General features: G+C 40.0%; 1 protein-coding gene across 1 annotated transcript in view; it reads right to left on the bottom strand.

Moving 5' to 3' along the window:
• The window catches only part of LOC126262335 (dedicator of cytokinesis protein 9), a 356,303-nt gene that overhangs the window by 275,033 nt on the left and 66,506 nt on the right, over window positions 1-14,764 (bottom strand). Inside the window, exon 7 of the mRNA XM_049958894.1 lies at window positions 11,674-11,845. Within this exon, the coding sequence (XP_049814851.1) occupies window positions 11,674-11,845 (172 nt within the window). The remainder of the gene's footprint in view (window positions 1-11,673; window positions 11,846-14,764) is intronic.

The following is a 14,764-nucleotide window of genomic DNA, read 5'->3' as shown; positions in this document are numbered from 1 at the left end:
CCTAATGTACTCATATGTGAACACTACTGCTTTGCTACATTAATTTCAATAAAATTCATTCCCATAAGAGAATTAAACCAATCGTAAGTACTCTTGCAGGGAACAGAAGGTGTCTGCCACAAAAACTTGTGGTTTGTCACAAACAAGCTCTGGGCAGCAGTTAAGAGTGTGCTCACAATGTGAAGATCAAGGCTGTCTTGTTTCCATTGACTGGATGCTGCTGTTCATTAAACTTGTGTTCACAGCAAAAAACCTCATAAGCAAATACTTGACGAATCCTTGGCTTGCTAATAAAGGCCTGCTGAGTTGCTCCAGCCCGTGTCATGTCAAGGGATGAAATTATGTGAAACAGAAAAGTTCCTATGTATCACTGGTACTGATGATGGACAACATTCTAACTGTTAAGGCAGATGTGTGTGTTCCCCTTCCACAGGACATCCTGAATAAGTGCCTTCCCCGAAGGCTTGCTATCCACCTTCAATCCCAAAAATGGTAAAAAAGATAAATTTTAGTGTGAATACAGAACTGTGCTTAAGAAATGGAATACATTCTGTTTTGGCACAGTTAATAATCAGTCTACTAGTTGTGAAGCAAGAGTTTCTTTCCAGCATATAATTTGCTATATTATTCAGCCAGTGAACTGAAAAAAGAGCTATACACCTGTCTACTAGGACTGAAGGCAAATCATTAAGTATATCACAAAAGCAGCAGCTCTGGTATGGCACACTGCTGAACATCCCATGTTATAATATCACAGTCAGATGTTCCTGACAGCTATGAACTAGTTTGCTCAGTTTCACAAAATCCTGTAAAAAAAATCTCAGTCTTCTAGCTACATCAAGTTAGAGCAAAATCTCACATTTTCAGTGATTGCCTTCACCGCTCTCATCAGGAATAACTGACTGACATTATTGCTGCTAAATGAAAATCCTTTAGGAGTAAAGGAGACCACTCACTAAAAGCAGAAGGGTTATCAACCAGCACAAAAAAGACTGAAAACTTGCTAGCTTTAGAGAGAGAACACACACACACACACACACACACACACACACACACACACACACTCACACTCACACACACACGTACCCCTACATAGTATCTACTGGATGCACAATTCCAGGAGTGCAGTGTGGTATGTGGACTAGTGTGGGTGGAGGTTGTGTCAGGTAATATGGTAAAGGGAGAAAGAGGCGGGAAGCAAGAAGACAGTTTGTGGGTGGGTAGCAGGCGGCTTGAGGGGAGGCAGCTGGTTTGCTAGTTAGAATTGTGGGAAGGAGGGACAGCAGATGCACAGGCCAGGCATGTGATGCACAGGTGTTGGAGCTGATGAGGAATAGTGCACAATGAATGTAATGGGGAGTGATGAATTGGGAGGAGGTGATTATATAGTGGAAGGGGAAACTGTTGGATACAAGGCATAAAACAGTGGAAGGGGAAACTGTTGGGTGCAAGGCTTGGCGACGGTTGGTTAAAAGAGAATGAGGCTACGATGGTTCCAGGAGCAAAGGATGTGTTGCAAGGATAGCTCCCATCTGCATAGTTCAGAAAAGCAGGTAGCTGAGGGATTGATCCAGATGACTTATGGTTGTGGAGCAGCCACTGAAATTGAGCATGTTATGTTCAGCTGTATGATGTGCCACCGGGTGGTCTATTTTGTTCTTGGACACATTTTGGCAATTGCTGTTCATTTTGGCAGCCAACTGACCGATTATCATACTAACGTAAAAAGCTCTGCTGTGACTGCTGAGTTGGTATATGACATGGCTGGTTTCACTAATAGCCTGGCCTCTTATGGATTAGAATAATCCTGTGACAAGGATACAATCTCTGTGGCAAGGGGTGAGCAGGGTGAGGTGCATAGCGATGGACTGGGATGTTGTGCAAGTTGGGTGGGAGACAGAGCACTAATTCAGGAGAGGTGAGAAGGATCTTTAGTAGGATGTCCCTCATTTCAGGACACAATTATAGATAATCAAAGCCCTGATGAAGGATATGGTTCAGATGTTCCAATCCAGAGCGATACTCAGTGACAAAGGGGCACTCTTTTGCAGATGATTCTTGGCGTGTGTGTGTGTGTGTGTGTGTGTGTGTGTGTGTGTGTGTGAGAGAGAGAGAGAGAGAGAGAGAGAGAGAGAGAGAGAGAGAGAGGATATGGCACAGGAAATCTGTCTGCACACTAGGTTTGGCAGGTAATGCCTGTCTGTGAAAGCCCTCGTGAGATCTTCAGCATATTGGGCAAGGGAATTCTTGTCACTACAGATACATTGTCCACAGCTGCCCAAACAGTATGTGATTGATTTTTTGGTGCGGAGGGGACGACAGCTGTCAAAATGAGTGGACACATCACAGGTGGAGGTCAATGTCCAATGCTGGGACAAGCAAGACCATGTGAAGCAGGTGGGCGAGAAAGTGCTGAGGTTGTGAAGGAATGAGGATAGGGTGTATTGCTTTTGAGTCCAGATTATGAAGATATCACAATGAACCTCAACCAGACACAGTATTTGGGAGTTTGGGAGGCTAGGAAGGCTCCCTCTACATGGCCCAAGAAAATGTTGGATAGGAGAGTGCCCATGGTTGTGCCACACATTTGTTTATATATCTTCTACTCAAAACAAGAAGTAGTTGTGCATCATGATACAGTTGGTGAGGTGTATGAGGAAAGTGGTAGTGGGTTTGTAATCTAAACATTGGGAAAGGTAGTATTCGACAGCGGAAAGGCCATGGGCATGAGGGATGTTGGTGTATAGGAAGGTGACATTAACAGTGATGAGTAGGGACCTAGGAGGTAAAGGGGTGGGAATGGTAGAGTGTCAGTGAAGGAAGTGGTCAGTATCTTTGATGTGAGAGGCTAGGTTTTGCCAACTGGTTGGATATGTTGCTAAGAAAAGCAGAAATTCAGTATGAGCACAATAATAGCTACAATGGAGCATCCAGGATTGCTGGGTTTACATACTTTTGGGGAGCATGTAGACGGTGCATATGTGGGGTGTCAGAGTGAGGAGGAGGATGGACTTGGAGGGAGAGATTCTGGGATAGGCAAATGGATTTGTGTAGGGACTGAATGTTATGTTGGACTTCTGAGATGGGAGCATTATGGCAGAGCTTTTACGTAGAGGAGTCAGCTGGCAGAAGCCACCCCTCCCTTTCACATTCCTAGCCAGCAAACACTCGCTGCCCCCTCCAAACAGATAGCTATCTACCTCAAAGTTCTCTTTCTGTCTCCCACCTTTTTCTTCCACTACCCAACCCACCTGACACAACCCCAACCTCTCCCTAGTCCACCTGCCGAACTGCACTCCTGGGATTGTGCATTCAGTCATAACTATGTAGGAGCACAAGTGTGTGTATCCATGTGTGTGTGTGTGTGTGTGTGTGTGTGTGTGTGTGTGTGTGTTTTCTAGCTCAAGAGAGGATTTCCCACGAAATCCTAAAATATTTACGTTCTACCAGAACCTTCCTGCTATAATTATAACTGCTGTAGAGAGAGCTTTATATAGCAAATAACTGGGCTGTTATTGAACAACTTACATCAACATGATATCATGTTGCCAGGGATAAAGTCCACATCTGGGATGTTAGTGGCACTGTGACTTCCACTGGAATGTGATAATTCAGCAAATTTTTCCGTCATCTTTTAATGTTGAGAGCCGGCTACCATGCATGATTAAGATCATTTCCACAGTCCCAATTAACATACTATCACTCTTTTGAACTCTGTAGCCTCCTTGATGATGGAGTCCCACTAGCTTGATTCACGAACTTGATTTTCATTCTATTAAATATAAGTTATATTTATTTGAGAAGCAAAGTTGCTACTCACCATATAGTGGAGATGCTGAGTCATGATAGGCACAACACAAAGATTCACACAATTATAGCTTTCGGCCATCAAGGCCTTTGTCAGCAGTAGACACACACACACACACACACACACACACACACACACAAAACCGCGCGAGTGTGCGCGCGCACCCTCGCACGCGCGCACGCACACGCACACGCACACGCACACACACACACACACACACACGCAACTTGCACACACATCTGCAGTCTCAGAGAACTGAAACCACACTGGCAGTGTGGTTCCAGTTCTCTGAGACTGCAGACGTGTGTGTGTGTGTGTGTGTGTGTGTGTGTGTGTGTGTGTGTGCGCGCGCGCATGTGTGTGTATGTGTGTCTACTGCTGACAAAGGCCTCCATGGCCAAAAGCTATAACTGTGTGAATATTTTTCTTGTGCCTATCGTGACTCAGCATCTCTGCTATATGGTGAGTGGCAACTTTCCTTCTCTGGTATTGTTACATTCCATCCTGGATTTTCCATTGTTTGAGTTATATTTATTTGTGAGACTACACTCAGTAACATCTGATTTTTCTAAATTACAATTTTTAATGGGCCACGGTGTGTTCCACACTACATTAAGGAATTGTATGGATTGACCAGTCAATATGTCATTGAACTGGCAGCATCTCTTATCTCATTTTCAGTAAGAAAACAGGTATTATGCCTTTTCTGCCAAGTACCCTACCTATTTTGATACGTGTAACCTCAAAAAAAGGGAAGGGGCTACATTCATTGAGTTGCTTGTAACCCAGTGGGAAGCAGCTACATCAGTCAGCTGTTTCTGGTGAAGCTGATGGAGATTACTACTGAAAGCTTAAGTTTTTACTGTAAGTGGCAAGGAGACCAAGAAAATTTTATAAAAGCCTGTTGCCATGAGATACTTCATTTTCACTTTGTAATAGGTGAATGGCAAGGCTGGGTCCAAGGCCATTTGAACAGCTTCTGTGACATGTGAGGCAGAAAAGAAATGCATGTCATGTTCAGGAATAATATTGCAACATGCAAAACCCAAACTCCAATAAAATCAACTGAGTATCTTGCGAAGAAAAGATTAAAACACACACACACACACACACACACACACACACACACACACACACACACACACACACACACACACACACACACACAAAACTGCTGTCCAAAAGCTTTATTTGTGAGAGTCTTTTAGTCTTTTAGTTGTGCCTATCTGCAACTCAGCATCTTCATTACAAGGTGAGTAGCAACTTTCCTTCTCATAACACAGATTAAAATAATTTACACTGATTCCTAACTTCCAAGGTTCCTCAGTTGTAAACAATGGTTTAAGAGCACCCTTTTCCCGTCGAAAAATTAAGGGGGCAGAAGTTCTGTTGAAGATCAAGGAAAGGGGCTAGTACGAGTTTTTCACTCTGGTGAAACCCCTACTTTACATTTTTGTGGAGTCCAGACTTCAAAACTGCAAAATTTAGGAAAATGCAAAATTGTGGAAAACATTAAACTCCCCAAAATATTAGCAAAAACGTATGTAATTGGTATATACGATTACAAATCATAATCTTCAGCAATAAATTGTATAAAATCTGTATAAGTGAAGGAAATTAAATGCAAAATACGAAGTATATAGTTTGTGGTAATGAATTTCGTCAGTTCTTAAAAAATCACGGATGTGCAACAGCAAGAAAAAACTCATCAAAAAATTGAAACTGGTCCTTGGTACAAGGTAATCAAGTTATTTGCCGACATGCTATGACCACAAATTATATGTCAAAACATGTATTTTTGAGACATCCTTATTTTGTGTTCAACCAGAAGAAGCAAAAATTGATGGAAATTACGAATTAAACCAAAAATTGAAGTGCAGTGTAAGGCACCAGAATCTATCATGTAGTGGTGCATTTTTCTTCTGTAGCCAATGGCAGTCTTATTGGATCAAGTATACTTCAAGCCAAATACACACTTAACTTGAAACAAGTTTGCGACTACTTAATGTGGACACCATTTGGAAACATCTTTCAAAACACAGAAACATCTGCCCACAGAAGTGTCCTTACAGATCAAAAGAATCAATGTTTCAGGCCAGCTACCACATGTCACTGCTTTATGATGCAAGTGTATGTTTATATGTCGCATATTGTGTCATTTGTTGTATACAGTTGTTAGATACTCTAGGAGGGGGGCAGGGGGGGGGGGGGGGGAAGTGCAGTGGATGAGGCAGAAGACTGTGAAATTGTTATCGTCGTACCACGTTGACGACTGCTTGTGGAACATAAGAATCAAGCAGTACAAGAACAGTAAAACAAGATGCACTGCAGAAAACTGCTGCTAGAGCTGCTGGTAGAATACCAAGAAAGATTGCGTAGGAAAGAAAATAAATTCATCTGTAGCAGCTTGGTTCGAAATGAGAAATTAATACTTAAGGCTTGCATAGGAAGGAAAATAAATTCATCTGTGGCAGCTTGGTTCGAAATGAGAAATTACCGTATTTACTCGAATCTAAGCCGCACTTTTTTTCCGGTTTTTGTAATCCAAAAACCCGCCTGCGGCTTAGAATCGAGTGCAAAGCAAGCGGGAGTTCTGAAAAATGTTGGTAGGTGCTGCCACAACTAACTTCTGCCGTCGGATATATGTAGCGCTACACAGGCATGGTTTGTAGGCACAAAGATAAATACTGGCGCCAAAACCTCTGCGTCAGTAAATAATATATTTTTTTTTTTTTTTTAAAAAAAAGGTGGAAGACGAGCTTTTTTTCTCCGCCCCGAGTTTCGACCACTGCATTTTCATACATTATCCAACGAAGTAAATACAAACTCCGTATTGTTCATCTTCGAATGTAGCAGAATTTCAATGTACTACGAAAATCCGACTGGCAAGACTGTTTGGGATGTTTGTCAATATGGCCAACTCTACGTTCTGAAATTTTTCCTACCTATGACAAGAGATGGTTGCTAATAGGAACTTTTATGAATTGTGAATCACATGCAGTATTCTCTTCACCATAAGAATAATACGAATATAAACATTTTGCCATGTTTTCTTTTGTGTTTGCTGCTATCTCATTTAAATCTTGCCTACCTAATAAACTACGAAACTGGAGTGAGACAACAGCAAACGCGGAAGAATATATGTATCGTGTCATGTTTATATTCGTATTAAGTGATACAGTCAGAAATGAAGCACGGCAAATCGAAGATGACTAATTTCTGTGCAGAATTTGATGTACTAAAGAAGCGGCCACAAAGATTTTCAAACGGAGAAAAATTTTCGCTAAACTCTCGTTCAGAACATGTCCTATCATACGCAGTCTATTATTTGGTTCTTGTTGATCATTATCAAAGTAACAGCAGTGTAAGTAACAACAAATAGCAGTCTCTTGCCATTGTTTCGCTAATGAGACGATTCCTCTCTCTCTCTTTTTTCTTTTTTTTTTTTTTTTTTAAATTGTTAGTGGCATTAGCGCGCACAAAAGCAAGCCATGCCGCGAGCGGCGACAGTCCATAAACACGCACTATCAGAATGTGACAAACAATGCATGACACAGTACAGTAATGCATTTTCAGCTTAGAGTGACGTAAACACCTATAACAAAGAAAACGGCACTTATCAGATCGAAGCAAAATAAGCAATCGATTCAAACCAGACGAAGCACGTGAAAAAGGGAGAGTACCCGTATAAATACGGACGGAGCGCCTGACGCATAGCAATGGCTACCTGGTAAAGCTTAACTGCTAAGCTTACGACTCGAACCAAACTACTGTAGCTGTATCGTCATTCATTCGACCTAAATTGTGTCTCGTATTACAATGGACCAACTTTGTTTCGATTTGGAGGTGCGGCCTAAACCTCTTCTCTCCCCTTGAATTTTGAGTCTCAAATTTCAGGTGCGGCTTAGATTCGGGAAATTTTTTTTCCTTGATTTCGAGTCTCATTTTTCAGGTGCGGCTTAGATTCGAGTGCGGCTTATATTCGAGTAAATACGGTAATACTTAAGGCTTTGGAATGAATTGCTTTCCTGAAATTTCTATCTTTTTTTAAAGAAATGGTTATACCATATTAGCCAGAAATTCAAAACTGTTAGATGATATCCAAGTGAAATTACAGAAACTATAGCTGTCTTCCATATTCAGTACCTATATGCAGGAAGTTTTTCCCACAAGTTGTTCTACAGTATGTTTTTGCTCACCAAAGACGACTGTATGCCAGTCTACAAATTGATTTCATATAACTAATCCAGTTTTATCAACCATTATCAACTACTATAAAAACACTTCATGAAAATAATACTGTACTTTTTACACCAATTACGAAATTCTTTGATAAACACAACCTTATTCTGTAAAACTACTAAACACTGAGAGATGCTTATAGCCTTCAGGTACAAATTACAGTTCATCTCTAAACATAACATGGCACATAATATGAAAACAATACAACAAATAGTGTTGCAAACAATGTGAATACACTGAGATATGTTTGCTGTCAGTCTGGACAGAAACAGAGGCAAGAAACAGAGCCGTAAACAGATCGAAACAATGTAGGGAATAATGTTTCCAACAGAAATATGTTTTCAGTGGCAGTGTTGATGTGGCTTCACAGTACTTTTTACAGTGGTGATGTCACTAGCAGGCTTTCGACTATAGACTTTGGAGAGTGCATGTAAACAACCCCTGTGTGAATTTCGATTATTCATTTCCTTTGTAGTGTGTGACATATGTGTGTGCAGTATGCCATTTCAAAGCAATAGTGCATTCAAAGTAGCATATCACAAATATGTCACATTATCATTAAGTGTCGTTGATAAAGCATCTACTATGTAAGGCGACAAAGAGATTTTATGATTACTAATGCACAACTAAAGATTCAGAGGAGTATGCTGTAGCATAATGGCTAACATCAAGGTTACTAAATAATAAGGTTGGGCAGTAAGCGCTCTGCTCTGCCATTGGCTGGCCTAGTGACGTCAGCATGGAAGCAAGCGCTCACAAGCAGACGACACGGCATGCACGTTTACATAAAGTTTTTGGCGGAAGATTTTGTTTATACCAGAATTGAGATGTCTAAACTGCTTTTCTGCTGCTAAAATATTACAGTTAAAACTAATGAGTTATACTCTTTCGCAGTTTATGCCTCACACATCGGTAAAATATCAGATCACAACCACACTGACACACACTTGAAATTCGAAACCTTGGCTCAAATAAATCGGAAACTATTCATTTAATCGCATTGAAATGAATTTACTTAAGAGCTTGAGGTTGCACACACTTGTTTGTAAGAACAGCATTCCTTCTTTCTAAAGCCGCTATAGTATTCATCAAAGTAACTTTATCTGTGTCTGAAAAAAAAACTGTCATCTGTACATGTGCTCTTATTATCATTATTCTTATTTGGTGACAGCTTTTCCAGAGTTTCCAGAGGTCTCTTATGTAGCTCTCGTTTCTTATACCGTTTGGTTCTGTCTTCTGTTGCGGGTGACACATTGACAGTCGCATTACTGCACGGCAAATTGCACAAAGGAACTGCATCTGGCTTGAGCATTCTTTTTCGGGGCAAATTAAGCAATTCAGACTGTAAATCCCTTAAGTAATCTGTTTCTGCGAAATGGCGAGAACATATTCGTGCATGCGCAACATTTACACTGTCTTTCCTACAACATTTCGACAATCATAGTTTTTGTAATGTTTCATTACGCGGGAAATTGTGATACATTACATCAGTTCCCTTTGTGCTCCGGTTGTAGGAAAAACAGCCCATAACAGCACAGCCTGGCATTGTAAAAATTAATTTTCTCACTCACTTGTAGATTCTCCAGTAAGAATTTCACAGGACGAACCATAAACTATAGAGCTGGCAAACACAATGTTGATCCCGCTGTCCACTATCGCTAACTATATCAATTACAGCAAAAACTGTTAACACTCCCGAATTCCGCATGTTTCCGCTGTTGACTGAGTACCTCAGAAGAAAGAACTCAATCAAAATACTCCTTCAAACACAAAACAACACAAGAAAAACAATCACACACAATTCGAACTGTGTACTGTTTGGCACAGCTGCTTCCACCGTGACATCATGCGCACAACTGAGAAAACATGTTGCTTTCTGCGCATCGCTTTCTGTGCCCCCCTGGCTAACGTCGTGGTTAGCTGAGCTTGAGTTTATAGGTTCGCAACTCGCTAGATGCCAATATTTCTTCCACTTATCATTGTTACCACATTCATTATGATAATAATACAAGATGTTCTGCAATATTCGATGCTGTACACATTTCTGTCTGGTTAGAGAATGAAGGATGAAATAGATATTTGTCTGTTTATTTCCAAATGTGTGGTGATTTCAGAGTGTGCAGACATGCAAAAAATTTAAGAGGAATAATTACATTCATGCAAGAGAAATAACCAGCAATTAAATTCTTATTGTTCCTTGTCACAAATATTTCATTGTTTATTTCTTAATATGCGCTGATTCCTGAGTGTGATATTAGACAGGAACATAAGAGGACAGCTTAAATTGCAGCAAGTGAAACGATGAGTAATAAAATTCATATTCTTTCTTGTCACAAATATTTCTCATGTTGTACAACCACAAACACATTTCCCTAAAGAGTTCTTGCTACAACTGAGATTCTATTGTCACTAACACATCCATAATCAACATCAGCTTGACCTATAGCAACTAACAAATCGATAGCCTCGTTCCTGGTCGCTTTCACAGTGCCACCATGTCACGATTATGTGAGTTCCTGCAAAAAGTAGTGTGAAACATACTGGACCCATCATTATTAAATGGCAAAGCTAAACGTTACAAGTGATGTTGGCAATGCCACTCATGGATTATATCAGTATTTCCTCTCTCATGTCTCCCTTATATGCCAGAAATATTCCCTTAACTCCACCGTCACCCACGGTGTGGACCTTCTGTCTTTTATACCACTTATAACTCATTCAGTCACTTCAAATGCCAATAGCAAGAAAACTGGGTGAAGTCGAGCAAGAATGTAAAATTGAGTAAAGTTTACTATGTAAAAACAGGGAATTTTTTTAGCACTGATATGGGCCTTTCAGAGGGACTATGAATTTATAGTGTAGAATCAGGAAAAACATAAAATCAGATAACATAAAACCAAAGTTCCACTGTAGTGGCATTACAGTACTGAAGAATGAAATTTTCACTCTGCAGTGGAGTGTGTGCTGATATGAAACTTCCTGGCAGATTAAAACTGTGTGACTAAGACTCGAACTCGGGACGTATACACTTGCCCGCGAAAGGCAAAGGTCCCGAGTTCGAGTCTCAGTCCGGCACACAGTTTTAATCTGCCAGGAAATTTCATATCAGTGCACACTCCACTGCAGAGTGAAAATTTCATTCTGGAAACATTCCCCAGTCTGTGGCTAAGCCATGTCTCCGCAATATCCTTTCTTCCAGGAGTGCTAGTTCTGCAAGGTTCGCAGGAGAGCTCCTGCAAAGTTTGGAAGGTAGGAGACGAGATACTGGCGGAATTAAAGCAATGAGGATGGGGCGTGAGTTCTGCTTGGGTAGCTCAGTTGGTAGAGCACATGCCCGCGAAAGGCAAAGGCCCGGAGTTCGAGTCTCGGTCCGGCACACAGTTTTAATCTGCCATGCAGTTTCATTACAGTATTGGTTCACCACTTGGCAAAAATTTATAAATATACATTATGACTACATGGAACTTCCAGTATTTTATGGTTCAATATCTTTTCATACTACATTCATCTTTATAATATTTTCCAGTTACCACTCATGCTGTTATACCATGCTGTTCAGAAACCTGCCAAAGAAATTAAAACAGTTTAATGACATATTCCACTGAATAAGATAATAAAAATACCTCTCTCCAATGAGGCCGCTCGCTTTTCTTCCTGTATTTTTATCTGCTGAATGACAGCACTCAGCTTATTAATCCAGTCTTGCATTTCAGCCTCAGATTCTGCAGCAAGGGTAAATGATTTGTGACCAGCAGTCATGCGCAATTCAAAGGAAAACCGGCCTCGTTTAGTGTTCTGAAACATAATGCTTAATTTTTAAAAGAATTAATCATACTATTCATCTAAACAAATGCACACAAAAGAGATTTTTCAGATGTCAGAAGAAGGCTTGGCAAATCACATTGATTCAATATAACCTCTCACATAGCTTGTAAAGAAACACGTATAGAAAAAGTAATGCAATGAGTTTTCAAAACTAAAATATTTACTTTGTGTTGTGTACGACTAAAGCAGAAATAAAGAAAGAAGTTGCCCATCTTCTACGTAGCATAGCTTCACTCTTGCTAAATTTTATGTGTCACATCGTTTATTTCACCATTTTCTTTTCCTTTAATTCTGGCTGCAAAATTATCTACTTTAATTTAATTTTATCTGTACAATAGGTATTTTCCGCTTCTCTATGGTGTCTAAAGTAAAAACAAATGTTATTAGTGGAATTACCAAATAAAGATGAAACAATAAATTATCTCATCATAAATCACTGTAGAGAAGAAAAACTAAGCATAATACTCAATCAGAGATAGCAACAGGTGAAAAACATCACTGCATTTATATTAGAGACATAGCTAAGAATGGTCTTTCACAATTAAACATGTTAGAGTAGGGTTAGCACTTTTAATTCAGTGAAGTAATATTGTTTTTGGTAACTGGTTCCAATCTAGCACAGAAATTACCCTCAGATCTAGTACTTAAATAAACATTTTGTTCAGTTGTATACATTTAATGTTAAGCTGAGTAAAAAACATAGCTGATAACAAGCGATGAACTATCACAGATTGTAACAGTTAAATGGACCACACTGCAGCAAGCCACGTACTTAATGTATGTGAACATGAAGATGTGCATGGTGCATAGTTACATATTTACAGACACGAAGTCAGTTTCCAAACAGACTGGAGTTAGTGTAAGAGACACAGCAGCATGTTTATGGTTCAGTAGTCACCTGTGTGTGTCCTAAGTGTATGCAGTGATGAAGAGCAAAATTATGTTTCATGTTATAATTTATCTGGCACCAACTATGTATAAATCAAAGAACATTGCACAATAGGGACCAAGCAATGCAGTTGTTACGACAGTGACCTTATATTTAGGAGGATAGCGTTTGCTCTGTCATGCCATCCTGCTGTAGGTTTCCCATGGGTTTCCTAAATCATTTTAGGCATATGCTCTACCTTTCATCTATTTCTACTACAGTCTCTTCATTACTCAACTTTCTGCTTAGTGTTACTTGGTATTTTTTTACTTCATCGGGGATTTTCAGTTTGTCAGTATTACAGTTTACCTTCTTTCATAGCCTGTTGTCATTTTTTAATGGCAGTTTCTTTCCCAAGACTGAGTTCATCACAAGAGTGGTCCAAGTCACAGTTTGGTCCTCTACAGTTCCATAAATCTATAATTAATGTGGAGTGGTGTGCAATCACTAAAATATGGGCAATCTGATTGACTACTCCATTGACTGCACACTTCCAAGTACCCAAATAGATCCTTTTGTGCGAGAGACAGATACTTTTAATAGTCGTATTATTCCTTGCTGCGAATTGGCATAATAAGTATCCAGTCTCACTGATTTCTTCATGCAGTGAATATTTTCCAGAAACTGCATACTGATGTTCATTCCTCTCTATTTTTGCCTTAAAATCTCCTATTACTAGCATCAAGTCAAATTTAGGTACAGCACAGCATACTTATTCCAAGTCTTCAGAGAGCTGTTCTTTTATTATATTCCTTTTTTGCTTCATTGGCACATGTCAATTTACTATTGATATGTTCCTAAATTTCCCTCTTAGTTTGAGTCTGCACATCCTTCCACTTTACGAGTTCAATTTCTAATATGCTTTTCCTACTTCCCAAGTTGTTATAAATCCTGTTCCGAATTGGCCTCTTTTTTTTCTTCTCATCTACTATGTGCCAATGAGTACTCAAGTTTATCTCTCTGCCGATTTCCTTGCTGTCTTATTTCCTGTACCCCTATAACATCATACATAATTTTAAAATATCATTGGCTATTTCTTTCATTTTTCCAGGTCGAAGCATTGTCCTCACATTCCATAATGCTACTGTCAGATCCTTAATCTGTTTACTTTGCCGGGGTCATGATACATGTTTTCCATCCAGTTTCCAAGGTTTCTGTTGAATTTCCACAATGTTCTTTTTTTATGTTATGCGGTTATTAGCCCCATGTCCAACCCCCAACCTGGAGGACCAGAATTTGTATTAGGTTTACTCCTCTATGGCTTCACTACACCTCCAGAGCCCTCCCTGCCCTATAATGTGGGATGCACTTCGTCTGTCTCCTCAGTCAAGACCAAACGGCCTTGAGTGACCCTGCCAGTAGCTATGCTACCGCTGGCACAGCTCTTAACTTTAACGAAGCATGCAAACCTCCTGCCCAGCAGTGAAGGTGCCTATTGTAAGGTGGGACTGAAAAAGGCATTAAAGAATCTGCAGAAGAAATAATAGGCATAACAAGAAACAGTAGAACCCAGAAATGATTTGACGAAGACTGCCGGTCAGCAATAGGGGAAAAGAACAGGGCAAGAATAGAAGTGCTACAGAGAGAAACCAGAAATAATGTGGAGCAATACAGAGAAGTGAGGAGAAGAGCTAACAGACTGTGCAACAGAAAGAAAAGAGAGTGTCCGAAGAAGAAATTTTAAGAGCTAGAAGATTTAAAGGAACACAGTGAAATAAGAAAGTACTATTATATTGCAGGCAAAATAAAGAGCGGATTCCAGCCAAAAATAATGGCATGCTCCAGCACAGATGGTAAAATGATAAGGGAGGAAGAACAAGCAGTGGGAAGATGGGCAGATATTTCAAAGAAACACCAAATACCAGCCTACAAGACAAAGAGACAGCTGCACAGGAGGAAAGATGGGAACTGGAAGTAGACAATGATGCCGATGAGGTAAGATAGCCAACACTACAAGAGAT

The sequence above is a fragment of the Schistocerca nitens genome, chromosome 6 (genome assembly GCF_023898315.1).
Source record: "Schistocerca nitens isolate TAMUIC-IGC-003100 chromosome 6, iqSchNite1.1, whole genome shotgun sequence".
In the NCBI taxonomy this organism is placed as follows: domain Eukaryota; kingdom Metazoa; phylum Arthropoda; class Insecta; order Orthoptera; family Acrididae; genus Schistocerca; species Schistocerca nitens.
The sequence above is the reverse complement of the archived record's forward strand: the minus strand, read 5'-3'. Positions and strand labels throughout refer to the sequence as shown.